Source organism: Rhineura floridana, chromosome 8 (genome assembly GCF_030035675.1).
Source record: "Rhineura floridana isolate rRhiFlo1 chromosome 8, rRhiFlo1.hap2, whole genome shotgun sequence".
NCBI lineage: Eukaryota > Metazoa > Chordata > Lepidosauria > Squamata > Rhineuridae > Rhineura > Rhineura floridana.
The window spans coordinates 76,773,574-76,788,284 of NC_084487.1; the positions used below are offsets into that span (position 1 = coordinate 76,773,574).

The window sequence follows — 14,711 nt, forward strand, 5'->3', positions numbered from 1 at the left end:
ACATACATCTGCATCAATAATTCCTTGCGGTCATTAGAATAAGAAGTCAGATACTCTTAACAGTTTAGTTTTTACATTAGAAGCAACACTTAACACACTAAGCATAAACCATTCCAAGACTTGGACAGCAGTCTAAATAGGTAGCACCTAATAAGAAAGGGCCACCAGAAGTTGAACCAGGGTAAAGTTTGACTCAAAGAAGGCTAGGTCATCACAGAAAAGTAGTTTCTAGTCAATCTGGAGAAGAACTGGATTTGAGGAACAATCATGAAAAAAACCAGTATGAAGAGACACAATCAGCCGCTCAAAGTATCCACTTGCTTAATGCTACTCTGGCCAGTTTCCAAAACAGTGGTCATTGTGACTGATGTCTCTTTATATTTTATTGCCTTAGTGTTCTTTTATACATGTTGCTACTCTGGAAATATCACAATAACTTTCTGAGCTTGGCTGTAGCTTAATTTATTAACTCATGGAATTTTCCTTTTTTTAAAAATGTGGAATAATACTACCCGCTACCAGATTTCTAGTGCCTTGAAATGTGGCCTCAGGGACATATAAACGTGAAAGGGGAAAGTTCAAGATCTCATACATAATCCTGCTTACAACTGCTTAGGATGTGGCAAATCCATGGTTTTAAAGAGTTTTAGAGATCATTATTTTACTTACTAGGTAGCTTTAGCACTGCCCTGTGTTGATACGCTGAGGATAGGAATCCAGGTTCCTCTGTATTCAAAAGCAGGTAATACGGTCACACCTCCACCCATTCCTAGCATTCCTGGATTGGTTTGTGCTGAGGCTGTACCACCAGGCACGCTACCTCCTATATAGTTAAATCAAAAGGGGAAATTAACTACACTTCAATTTTAACGTAATTAGCTGAATATAATACGACCCTCTTTTACTATCATAAGACAACATGCCTATAAGCAACGTACTTCCATCTACATTGAATGCCCCCTCCTGGCCAATTATGCAATGCATCTGTATTTAGTCAGAGATCTTATTAACATCAGTGGCTCTACACTGCAAAACTGAAATCATTTAGAACTCAGAAATTTAAATATTAATAATTAAACTCTTCCAAAGTCCTGTGATGCAGCATATGCAGAAAGATTTTGAGGTATCTGCTGAAACAGGCACTAATAAGAACTAGATGTGGTAGTTTTTAAAATATGGCAGCTTTGTTTTATATGACTAGCTTCTGCAGTTTCTCTTCAGGATTATAAAAGGGTAACACCTCCATGAAATTTCTTCTAAAAGGCTTTACCCTTCCCAACACAAAGATATTTTCTAGAAGAGAGAAAACAGACAAATAATAAAACAAAGAATAATGTTATCATTCTCACCAACAAATATTAATAAAAATAAAACGTTAATTGAAACAAGAGTGCTCCTAAGAGAAAATTATTGGTAAATGACTCAAAACAAGTAAAAAAATGTCTAGTTTACCTGTTTGGTTTGTTGTAGCCGACACATTCCCTGTATTTGGTACAAGAAATAGTGACTGAATAAATGATCCCAGAGCATTCACAATGTCACGGAATACCTTAGTTGAATGTTGCTTCATATCGTAAGATTGGCAGAAGGACCTGTTTCAATTTGAACAGAATAAAAATGTATTTATTTACAAAATGCTTATGTGAATTAACTAGTGGCTCTATATTATGAAACAGTCTTCCTTATACTGATTGGAAATAGTATTCTATAGCACAGGTTGTTTTAAATTCTAGAACTTAAAATGGATTTAAGAATATTAAAAATCAGTGCTCCACAATTTGTATAAAGCCATAAAGGTAAAGGTGTCTCCGCACTTGTAGTGCGAGTCGTTTCCGACTCTTAGGGTGACGTCTTGCGACGTTTACTAGGCAGACCGTATATATGGGGTGGGATTGCCAGTTCCTTCCCCGGCCTTTCTTTACCCCCCAGCATATGCCGGGTGCTCATTTTACCGACCACAGATGGATGGAAGGCTGAGTGGACCTCGACCTCTTTTACCGGAGATTCGCCTTCCTCCTTCCATTGGAATTGAACTCCGGCCATGAGCAGAGCTTCGGCTGCATTACCGCCGCTTACCACTCTGCGCCACGGAGGATCTTCGTATAAAGCCATACCTAACATAAAAACTATAAATTGTTATTTTAATTACCCAAATATTTTATAATTGCTATATATGGTATATCGACTAATGTATATCCACTACCTTAACAGCTGAGGTTGCACACAAAGTCTGTGTATAGATTCCACTGCAACAGCTCTTAGCCACTGAGGTTTGTCTGCATCCAGAAACTTCACAAGCAATGATAGGAAGATCTCACATTCAGTTACCTAAACAAACAAACAAACAAACAAACTTTTATTAATTAAAAGAACACTCTGAACAGGGCATCCTTTCCTTTCAATCGCCATCCATTTAACACAATCTGTCCAACTAAGGAAGGGTCACTCCCTATACGATTGCACAAATGTCAAGGGAAGAGATAGATAGAGCATGCAATGTCAGAAGAAGGGCTACTTGGCAACATAGAAGCTGACAATGCCTGAATGGACTAGAGAAGGTGGACAACAGAGTAAACTAGAAAGGAATATGATGTAGTTTCAGTTGACCCATTCTTAGGCTTAGGTACAGGCGAAGTGTACGGCATGGGAACAAGAGCGTTGTGCCAAAGGCAAAGGTGAGTTTTGAGGAGTAATTTGAAGGTAAGATTAGGTAGTATAAATTATTTTTCTGTACCCTAATCAGATTCTGAGAATTAGACCAAGAGGAAGTATTATAAACTTCTTAGGAAATACTGTTATCAAGGACTTAACAGTTTTTTTTCTGTAAGCAATGTTTTGGCCATAGTCCTCTTTAGGTATACCCTTTGAGACGATTAGGACTGTGTCTGCAATTTCACCTCCTTCAAGTCAAATAGAGGACTATTAGTGTGTGTTTCCCAGTGTAGCCAGGAAAGATTTGAAAGACTGTATTTGTATAACTCCTTTAAAGTTCAGAGAATTCAGTTTTGTGCAGAATGTGGCAACACAGCTGTCAGTCACTGCTAGCTGTGTGGTGCATAGCAACAAATGCTAACAGAACCCTCACTGATTAGCCTCTACCAGCCTTTCCCAACCAGTGTGCCTCCAGATGTTGTTGGACGACAATTCCCATCTTTCCTGACCATTGGCAATGCTGGCTGAGGCTGATGGGAATTGTGGTCCAACAACATCTGGAGGCACACTGGTTGGGAAAGACTGCTCTAGGCCAATATTATAGTTAATGTTAAGCATCCTAAACAACTTGGGACCAAAACTTCTCTGAGAACACCTCTTTCTATATGAGCTTCACTACCTTTTGACTTCAGATCAAAATGGGGTTCTTTCCTTGACAAAAGTTAGAGTGCCATGTACCAGAAGCAGGACATTTCCCCCCATAAAAGCTTTTCTTATGAAATGCTTCCCCTCAGAAAGTTTTCAGGGCTGGTTCCTTCATGACAGCAAACAAACCAAGCTTCTTTTTCCCCCTGAAGCTTTTGAAATATAGCGCCAGTTCTTTCCTATTAATTACGCTATTTTTGTTATTCATTATTTTACCTGGTTTTAAATTGCTTATTTGTTATGATTTTATTGTTTTAAAGCACCCTCTAAGCTCTGTGTGGAAAAGTAATAGAAAAAATAGAAAAAGAAACAATAAAAAGAAATGGTATGCATAATGGACTATGGACTAAGCGAAAAGAGAGCCCAATAAATGCAACAGAAGAGATCCAGAGAATCTAACCAGGGAAAAGAAGTATACACAAATCAATTGACATCTCACAATTTACTACTACAGTGACAAAATAAAGCGTAAATAAGGGCAGTCAAAAATTATTATTACAGAGTAAATCCCATTGAAGTCTAAGGCCATGGTATCTAAAGGACTGTCTTCTCCCATATGAACCTGTCGAACAGCTAAGATCCTCTGATAAGGATCTCTCCTGGGTTATCTTGTCCTCAGAAGTTAGGTTTATGTTAAGATGATTAAGGAAGAAAGGGCCTTTTTCTGTTGTACACTCCCTAGAGACATTTGCCTGACATCAAAATCATTGTCACAAAGGTATCAGGCTATATTTACCCTATATTCCTCAGTTTTTAATTATCAATAATTGTTTCTTTACAATTCTGCTAATTTCCTAATTTGTGCACCCATTTTTAGTTTTCCTTTTTATTCATTTAAATTTTTTCTATTTTTCTCTTCTAAGTAGGTGGCAATAAAAATTAAAACAATCCAAAACATGTAACAAAAGAAAAAGAACAGTAGCAAACAACATTGCCTCTAACTGCTGTTTATATATAATTTTATTTATATTCGGATGTTTCGTTCTTTAGATATTTTAATAGGTATTATAAGCTGCTCTGAGGATTTTTTAAAAAATAAATGGAACTGTAAGGCACCCATTTTAAAACAAACAGCATAATCCTATACATGTCTACTTACAAGTAAGTCCCACTGCAATCCTAAATTCACTTACCTAGGAGTAATGCCCACTAAGTTCACTCACTTCTGAGCAAACACGTGTATCAGTAGTGGGGATCCTTTCTGGCCCAGCAGGCTCCCACATGGCCCAACTTTGACAGGTGTGTGAGCCAACCACTTGTCAATCCTCTGATGTCACGATGATTCAGCACTACGCAGGATTAAAGTCTCCTCTCATCAGCTGAAGAGCGGAGATGCCAATCCTGTTCTTTGCAAGCAACACCCTGGCAAAGCAGCACCCAGCAGGATTGCACTCTCCATTCACCAGGGTTCAACCCTGCCCTCTGTAGGGTTCTGCTTCACCAGCACATTTGTACAGGATTGAAACCTGCCCCTTTTCTGTCAGCTGATGGACAGTGGGCATGGTTTTGGAGAAATGGCCTCATGAGCCAAATTGGGCTGGTCCTTTGTCAGAGGTTCGCCACTCCTGATGTATATGATTGTACTGCAAGTGACACAGATTTACTTCTAATATACAGAAGGCAAATATAACACTTTGATGTGTAAGCCATTTAAAATTTATCTTGTGCATAAGAATGATATTAAAACTTTCTTCTTACCAGTAAACTATAAAACTGTTTGATCAAAACAGAAACTACTCTTAAAAGGCGCATGCAGATAGGAAAATATGGTTTTTCCACTGGTGCTGGTGAAGATGATGTACTGGAACCTTGTCTAAATTTTATATTTGGTGAGAAGAGCTTTATCACTAGTGGACAGACCCTTTCTTTAAGGAGGAAACTGAATTCTTGATGCTGGAAAATGAAAGGACAATGTTAAGAACACTAAACATTTTTTAAAAAAATATATAAATAAGTTTAGGCATCTATGTTTCTACTGAAACATACATTTTGCAGCTGCCAAGTAAATCTTATATGTTATTTAACACATACTAAGGTTAACAGAAATGCAACCAAAGTACTAGGTTAAGTGGTATCAATATTTTCACATAGAGATGCCAAAGACTGGTTAATAAACATTGCCCAAGTCCTTCCTGTTTTAGAAACAGAGGCTTGATCCTAACTAGGCTTCCGCTGGCATGAGCATCTCCCGAGCAGAGCTTTGCTCATACAAAGCTCCCACTAGTGGAAAAAGGAGTGTGGCAACTTTCACCGATTCCCCTTCACCCTGCAGCCCCCTGTGCTCCCCAAAAAATCTGCCCTGGAGGCTTGGGGGACCAATGGAGTGACATGAGAGGCACTGCAGGGGGAAAGAGAAATCAGCAAAAAATGTTTTTCTCCCTCACTTTCTAGCAGAAGATCAAGCAGATATCAGTTCCATCTGTGAACAGGAGTGCTTTAATTTGTGGATGCCTAGCTAGGATCCAAATTAGTATATCGTTTCTAAAACCTTAATATCAGAAAAAACCCTCCCCTTTCTGAAATAAAAACAAAGACACTCACTTGTAAAAATACTTGTGGGAAATCATTGAGGACTGACTCAAGTAGTTCCAGACCAAATGTCCGGGTCATTTCTGTCATGCCTACAAGCCAGTAAGGTGCATCAGCATTAACCAGCTGACAAAGATCCTAAAGAAAAACAAGAACACTCTTGTACTTTTATTCTCAGGAATAAGTCTGGGGGGAAATGGTAGCATTAAATGGCTTTAAGATATTTCCAACTTAAGAGTCCCATAGGATGCTGCCTCACATTAAAGTCTGACTGCTATCTAGCTCAGTGCTAACAACATGACACCGACTGGCAGAAGCACTCCAGGGTTTCTTTCCCAGTCCTAACTAGAGAATTAAACCTGGGATTTTATTCATGCAAAGCTTATGGAATGAAGTTTAATACACATTAAACCCAGTTTTACTAGGATGGAATATTTGAAAAGAATAACTAGATAAAATTCACTCACTAATAAAGACAGTATGGTAAGTCAATACATCATTTACAACAATAACCGAGTCTGCAGATAATTCTGTTAATTATTTCATACTGATTATGTGGTGGCGAATTAATTCAGTAGACCAGTTTAATTTGCCTTTGGAATCTGGTGGAACTCCAAAGCACATCTGATAATTACTTCAGTTGCTCCTATAACAGACATATAAATCTGTAAGCTCAGTATATCATTTACTTCCCCCTTTACAATGCTGATATGTGATTAGGTTGTCATCCTTCCCCTGGACAAATAATGTAATCCATAAAGTGGTCTACTGCACTGTTGCAATCCTCGGCTCCCTTCTGTGTGCAGGCACTGAAGGATACCACATGGTCCAACAGAAATGCAGTTATCACTGGTTCTTCCCTATCCTGACTTGGAAAATTTTGCAACAGCTCTGACCAACTGCAAAGCTTCCAGAGAAGTATTCACAACAATGGCAATTGCTCAGCATGCGCTAATCAGGGGGGGAGGGTCACACCTTCACCACAGTGGAGCAAATTCACAGATTGTGCCAATTGTCTTCAGAGCCTGCTTTCTTCTGAGCAGAACCTTCTGTCTAGCCAGTTATCACCCAGCTTATACTTATTTAAATAATTCCACAGGGTGAAGAAAAACAGTAAGACATACTGCCAAATTATAGTCTGCTGTAAACATGTCTGGGTTTCAGGCACTCCTTCCTCCCTCACATACACAATCCTCTCCTTCCTTACCTGGTTTGGGGGAAAACTATTATTTTGCCCAAAGAAGCAAGCCAGATTGTCCTGCAAGAGAGGTCTGGAAACAGGGTCTGATCTTGATTTCCAATCCTAGTTTTCAGAGCAAGGGCAAATCACAGTTTACTAGTTCAGATGAAACTGACAAACTGGTTTGCCACAAATCAGGAAAGGAGGGAAGTGCTGTGTGTAAGTCCAGCTGTTCTGCCAATCTCATTCATGTAGTGCCAAATGATGATTTGGCATTACATCAGAATCATCCCATTTAAAAAAAAATAAATGATTTTATTTTTACATGTGGCAATAAATAACACACAAACACCACAAACTGTACTTCCCACTGCCCCAGAACCATCTAATTATTAACACAGTGAATTTGCCTTTATTCAGTTTCATTTTTCTATCCACTGATGTCAATCCACCAATTTGGGGAAATGGTGTGCAGTTATTTTTGCTTCCGACATCTTTAAGTATCTGAAAACACTGAGGATGTTATTTATTTATTTATTTATTTATTTCATTTCTAAACCGCCCATAGCTAATAGCTCTCTGGGCGGTGTACAAAACAAGATTAAAATACAATATTAGAATAAAATCAGTAATAAAAAGCAACAAAATTAAACTAAAACATTAAACATAAAAACATTGAACATTAAAATGCCTGGGAGTATAACCAGGTCTTAACCTGGCGCCTAAAAGAAAGAACCGTAGGCGCCAGGCGTATCTCCTCCGGCAAGCTGTTCCACAGTTCGGGGGCCACCACAGATGTTCTGTTCTCCATGCTAAACACATTCAGGTTCTTTAGCTTTTCAAATTGCCTCCTGCCTCTTTTACCATCCCCTTAGCTCCTGAATAGAATGAGGTCTACAGCTTCTAGAGCTGAGCAGTACAATATATCCTGCATACTACATTTTTACTCCATAATATTAAGAATAGTCTGTGTACTTTAACCATTTCCCACCAAAATATTGTGTAGCATATTCTCTTTCACCAGATGCAAATAATGGCTATTGCCTCTTCACATACACTGAATTTTAAATGTAAATTATACTGTGTAATAAAAGAATGACAAGAATTTGAGTGTCAATACCTGAAAAAGCATATATGCATCTTTAGCACATGGTTTCAAAGTGCTAACAGATCTTCTGTTACTGTTTCCTTGAATTCCTATTGGTTGCTCTACAATATCTGTACAAAACACCAATTCAGAAACATAACACGTTAAAACTGAACAGCCATGCATTCTCCTTATTTATTTTTAACAAGGGCTGATGCAGCAACTTAGGCGATTTGGCATATACTCTTAGCCTGCACAAACCTCTTTCAGAGGTTGCTTTCTCTCTCTCCTCTTGCTACTGACTACGTAGAAAGGGGTTCCACAGTTACTTTCTCAGTTTCAGATATGTGATGGGTAACTTTCAGAAGGCATGTGGAAGAGAATTGTCAGTCAATGAACACATTTCTCCAATGTAATCGCAAGTTAAGCAGCACGCCTGGCAGCTATTGATCAACCTGTTGATCCAAAGCCTACATCAGAAAGCTACATAAGGAAATCACATGATATAACACATTAAAGTAGTGACATTCATTCTTTGAAAAGTCACTTTTCCTTTATCCATCACATCTTCTAATAAGACCTGGATCAGGGAGGTTTGGGCTGATATCTATACTAATTTTAGCCTCTCTTATGCGGGAATGTTATGATGATAACATGAACCAACCCCTTGTCTAGCTTGGAGGAAGTACTCTAATTGATCTGATGGATTTCCTTTTAGAATCATGTTACGGCTACATTGGACTCCTTATAAATACAACTTTGCCATAAGAACCAAATGGTTATTTATTATATTTCATTTTTAATTACAATATAAGCACATACCCACCTTTATAGCGTTCATCCTCAGCAACCACTCTTTCAAAAACAACAGTGACTACTTGCCGTACTGTGGCTGCTGCAGTATTATTTGTGATATTATCTTTTGTGAAGTGCAGCCGAAAGCAAAGGACAATTGCCTAAAAAAAATATGAAGTTGTCATGATGCAACCCAAATAACATTCAAATTTCTCTTAGAAGAGCCCTTAAAATGTGTGTATTAAACCTAATATATACAATATTATATGTCCTCATAGTATACAGTCAAGGCTTACAAAGTTCAAACTGGAAAAAGTTTTTATTTTCCCCTCTCCTTTTATTTTCTCCCCATCTAGTTCTAGGTGGCCAGCCATTGTGCTCTTGTCTGTATAAATAAAAGAGATAACCATTTCAAGGAGTTGTGCCACAGGAGAAAACTCCTTATATGGTATGAACAACATCTGCTTCTGATTAAAGCAACTAGCTGGAAAGTTAGCTGGTCCCACTTGTTGCCTCAGACAGGCAGCATGGAAAGATGCAGTGTAAGAGCAGCCGCTGATAGTCAGATAGTCTTGAATACTCCTATAAAAGGAGCAGGTTTTGTACAGCAAGGGGCCACTCTGTCTTGAGACTTGGTCGAAGACACATTGCAGCTATAGTTGCTGCTGCCAGAGGTCTGCTCCCACACCATAGAATAGTAGAGTTGGAAGGGGCCTATAAGGCCATCAAGTCCAACCCCCTGCGCAATGCAGGAATCCAAATCAAAGCATTCCCAACAGATGGCTGTCCAGCTGCCTCTTGATTGCCTTCAGTGTTGGAAAGCCCACTACCTCTCTAGATAATTGGTTCCATTGTCGTATGGCTCTAACAGTTACGAAGTTTTTCCTGGTGTTCAGTTGAAATTTGGCTTCCTGCAACTTGAGCCCATTATTCCGTGTTCTGCACTCTGGGACGATCCAGAAGAGATCCCGGCCCTCCTCTGTGTGACAACCGTTCATGTAATTTCATGGGTTTCATCTCACCTCCATTTCTTTCTGGATAAGAGGTGTATTGAAATGTACTAATATGGAAACGGAACTTGTTTGATGCTGACTCCTTGCAATGTAACTTATATAAGCATAATGTGTACATCTGAACTAATAGAATATTATTGACTAATAGGCAAAAAACCTTGTGCTTTAAGAACATACGTATAGCTCAGAGGCACACGTTACCAAATTCTTCCAAGCTACACAGAAAGTGGATTGGACTATGAAAGACCAACCCAAATGGTGTTTGCATTTTGACAAATTTGTAGGGCATTACAATATCTCAGAGAGGAGGTCAGGTCTCCTGCTTCCCTGGTGCATTCACTATAGCAGCCCAATTTCCCTGCTTTTTAAATGTTGATAGAAATATCTGTGGGCTATAGGTACATTCTTAAACTGCAACATTTTTTGTCTATTAGTGAATTTCTCTGCTTTTTAATCCAAGAGGTAAGAAATGAGATCCTGTGCAAGTTTGCCGAGAATGGATTGATCATTTGCATGCTTATTGAGTTCAGTGGGATTTACTCCCTTGCAATCACGCTTATGATAGGTGAAACTGACCACAGGGGATGGGAAAGGGGGGAGGAGGAGGAGGAGGGAGGGCAAAGGGGGAGGGGAGAAGAAAACGTTTGATCATTTGCATGTTTATTCAGTTCAGTGGGATTTACTCCCGTGCAATCATGCTTAGGATTGGTAAAACTAACCGGGGGGGGAAGAGAAGGCTGGAGTGGGCGGGATGGCTGGAGTGGGCGGGGAAGAAGGAAGAGGGGAAGGGAGGAGGAAAGGAGAGGAGGAGAAAGCCAGGTCTGATCAATTGCAGGCTTATTGATTTCAATGGGATTTACTCCTATGTAATCATGGTTGCGCATCAGGACAATCAGATGATGTGGCACCCCCATTTCTTTTAAACCATTCCATAGTTTCTCATGATCTACACAGTCAAAGGCTTTGCTGTAATCTATAAAGCACAGGATGATGTTCTTCTGAAATTCCTTGGTCCGTTGCATTATGTTTGCGATATGATCTCTGGTGCCCCTTCCCTTTCTAAATCCAGCTTGCACGTCTGGCATTTCTCGCTCCATATATGGTAAGAGCCTTTGTTGTAGAATCTTGAGGATTACTTTACTTGCATGGGATATTAAGGCAATTGTTCAATAATTACTGCATTCCCTGGGATCCCCTTTCTTTGGAATTGGGATGTATATTGAACACTTCCAGTCTGTGGGCCATTGTTTAGTTTTCCATATTTCTTGACAAGTTTTTGTCAAAATTTGGACAGATTTAGTCTCAGTTGCTTGTAGCAACTCTGTTGGTATGCCATCTATTCCTGGTGATTTGTTTCTTCCAAGTATTTTAAGAGCAGCATTTACCTCACATTCTAAAATTTCTGGTTCTTCATCATATGGTTCCTCCTTGAATGAATCTGTCATCCTGTCATCTCTTTTATAGAGTTCTTCTGTGTATTGCTTCCATCTTTCTTTTATTTCATCTCGGTCATTCAACGTGTTCCCATGTTCAATTATTCAACATCCCCAGTCGTGGTTTAAATTTCCCTTTCATTTCTCTAATCTTTTGGAATAGGGCTCTTGTTCTTCCCTTTTCGTTGTCCTCTTTTATTTCTATACAATAACTATTGTAATAGTTCTCTTTGTCCCTATGTACTAGTCGCTGTATTATTGCATTTAGGGTTCTGACCATGTTTTTGTATCCTTTTGCTTTTGCTTTCCTTCTCTCTTTAACCATTTTAAGAGTTTCGCCAGTCATACATTGAGGTCTTTCTCTTTTAACTAGAGTTATTGTCTTTTTCCATTCTTCCCTGATAATGTCTCTTGCTTCACTCCATAGTTCTTCTGGTTCTCTGTCAACCAAGTTTAAAGCCTCAAATATGTTCCTTATTTGATCTTTATATTCTTCTGGGATGTTATTTAAATTGTATTTTGGTATCATGATTGCTTTGTTCTTCTTCTTTAGCTTTACTATGATTTTCTATATGACCAGTTCATGATCTGTACCACAGTCTGCTGATTGTCCTGATGCGCACCCTATACTTTGAACAAGAGGCTACTGTAAGGACAGAATATGGAGAAACCGATTGGTTCCCCTTTGGAAAGGGTGTGAGATGGGTGTATTTTATCACCCTATCTGTTTAATCTGCACGCAGAATGTATCATACGGAAAGTGGGATTGCACTAAGATGAAAGAGGTGTGAAAATTGGAGGGAGAAAAATCAATAATTTAAGATATGCAGATGATACCATACTACCAGCAGAAACCAGTAATGATTTGAAACAAATACTGATAAAAGTTAAAGAGGAAAGCACAAAAGCAGGACTACAGCTGAACATCAAGAAGACGAAAGTAATGAGAACAGAAGATTTATGTAACTTTACAGTTGACAATGAGGACATTGAACATGTCAAGATTATCAATACCTTGGCACAGTCGTTAACCAAAATGGAGATAATAGTCAAGAAATCAGAAGAAGGCTAGGACTGGGGAGGGCAGCTATGAGACAACTAGAAAAGGTCCTCAAATGCAAAGATGTATCACTGAACACCAAAGTCAGGATCATCCAGACCATGGTATTCCCAATCTCTATGTATGGATGTGAAAGTTGGACAGTGAAAAAAGCAGGTAAGAGAAAAATCAACTCATATGAAATGCGGTGTTGAAGGAGAGCTTTGTGCATACCATGGACTGCGAAAAAGACAAATACTTGGGTGTTAGAACAAATTAAACCAGAACTATCACTGGAAGCTAAAATGATGAAACTGAGGTTATCATAGTTTGGACTAATAGTGAGAAGACATGATTCACTAGAAAAGACAATAATGCTGGGAAAAACAGAAGGGAAAAGAGGAGATGGATTGATTCCATAAAGGAAGCCACAGACTTGAACTTACAAGATCTGAACAGGGAGGTTCACGATAGATGCTCTTGGAGGCCACTGATTCACAGGGTCACCATAAGTCATAATTGACTTGAAGGCACATAACAACAACAATTATGGTTAGGATAGATAAAACTGACCATGCGGAGGAGAGGGGAGAGGAGAGGGAAGGAGAAAGGAATGGGAGAGGGGAGCGGAAGGATGGGGAGGGGCAAAGGAAGGGGCAGGGGAGGGCAGGTTTGATCATTTGCATGCTTATTGAGTAAAGTGGTATTTACTCCCATGCAATCATGCTTAAGATAGGTAAAACTGACCATGGGGAGTGGAGGGGGAAGGAGGAGATTGGAGGGGGAGGGAAGTGGAAAGAAGGAGGGGATAGAAGGGAGAGTGGGTTTGCTCAGTTGCATACTTTTTAAGTTCAATGGGATTTATTTCTGTGCAATTATGTTTGAAAATGGAAATGGACTGCCTTCAAGTCGATCCTGACTTATGGCGACTCTATGAATAGGGTTTTCATGGTAAACGGTATTCAGTGGTAGTTTTACAACTGCCTTCTTGAGAGGCTGAGAGGCAGTGACTGGCCCAAGGTCACCCAGTGAGCTTGATGGCTGTGTGGGGATTCAAACCCTGGTTACCAGGTCGTAGTCCAACGATGACCTGCGGGAGGGGCAGGGAATGTAGGAGGAGGGGAAGGGGAGGAGATTAGTTGGTTGGGCACTGGGCAGAGGGGAAGCCCCTTTCCATTCCAAGAGGAAAACAATGTGAACAGTATCATTGCTTCTCAGGGGTTTCCCCACCTTTTAATTCTACAGGAGGCACATGTAGCTCCCACCCAAATTTAAACCAAAGCTGTCCCTGGCCACATTCACAATAGACCTTTATTTCACTTTAGACAGTCATTACTTCTCTCAAAGAATCCTGGGAAGTGTAGTTAGAGAAGGGTACTGAGAGTTGCTAGGAGACACCCTTTGTTCCCCTCACAGACCTTCAATCAGAGTGGCTGACTGTTAAACCATCTGGCCACTGGAGCTCTCTCAGGCAAATATGAGTGTCGTCTCAGCATCCTTCACAAACTACACTTCCCAGGATTCTTTGGGGGAAGCCATGGCTGTCTCAAGTGAAATAAAGGTCTGGTGTGGGTGTAGCCCCCAAATTAGCCAAGCCCAGAAGCTGGGAGTCTGGCTTTTAGAACACTGACAGTTGGTTCTTACTGAGCATGCCTGACATTATCATTCACTGCAATGCAAAATTTCTTAAATTAATTAAAAACCAGCCAGGCATTTTTTTAACTTTTAAAGTGCAGAAGATGAAGGTCAGAGTATGGGGCAAGGTCAGTAATAGGATTACAAGTACTCTGTGAACATAGCTGATTTTTAATTAATTTCAACAGATTATGAGAACTCTCAGAGAAAAAAGTCCAAAAGGGCTCTGGGTTTTTTCTCTCTCTCTTTAGACTTTGAACTCTCAATTCTTTCTGACTGTTTTGGTTATTGCCATGAAAATTGAGCGGGTTGTTAAGCAAGTGTTTCTGAGTTCAGGACTGCAAGTTTTGTAAGGTTTTGTTTTGAAATGAGCTTATGGGAAGCGTCAGAATGGCCTGTGGGGGTATTTTCAATTTCACTTTGTGGAATGTGAAAAATCTACGCTGGCTATAGCTTACAGCCACTCTCATAGCTGTATAATACTGCAATGTATACTGATGTATAAGCCAGATATGTAATTCTAAGCTATAATAAATAAGAGACATATTGGCTAAGGCCAACTGTATAATCTTGCACTACTGACTAAGGCATTACATATGCCATTATAACCAGTCAGGACTTTGATCCTGACTTATATAATTCT

At 39.5% G+C, this 14,711-nt stretch overlaps 1 protein-coding gene across 4 annotated transcripts in view; it reads right to left on the minus strand.

Annotated features, from left to right (window-relative positions):
• Window positions 1–14,711, minus strand: part of MON2 (MON2 homolog, regulator of endosome-to-Golgi trafficking) — a 165,064-nt gene that overhangs the window by 103,824 nt on the left and 46,529 nt on the right. For all 4 annotated transcript variants that reach the window (XM_061639850.1, XM_061639849.1, XM_061639851.1 and 1 more), the window contains exons 5-11: window positions 8,980–9,109; window positions 8,187–8,284; window positions 5,899–6,024; window positions 5,056–5,250; window positions 2,204–2,328; window positions 1,453–1,592; window positions 670–823 (exon numbers count right to left, since the gene is read on the minus strand). In XM_061639850.1, the coding sequence (XP_061495834.1) occupies window positions 670–823; window positions 1,453–1,592; window positions 2,204–2,328; window positions 5,056–5,250; window positions 5,899–6,024; window positions 8,187–8,284; window positions 8,980–9,109 (968 nt within the window). The remainder of the gene's footprint in view (window positions 1–669; window positions 824–1,452; window positions 1,593–2,203; window positions 2,329–5,055; window positions 5,251–5,898; window positions 6,025–8,186; window positions 8,285–8,979; window positions 9,110–14,711) is intronic.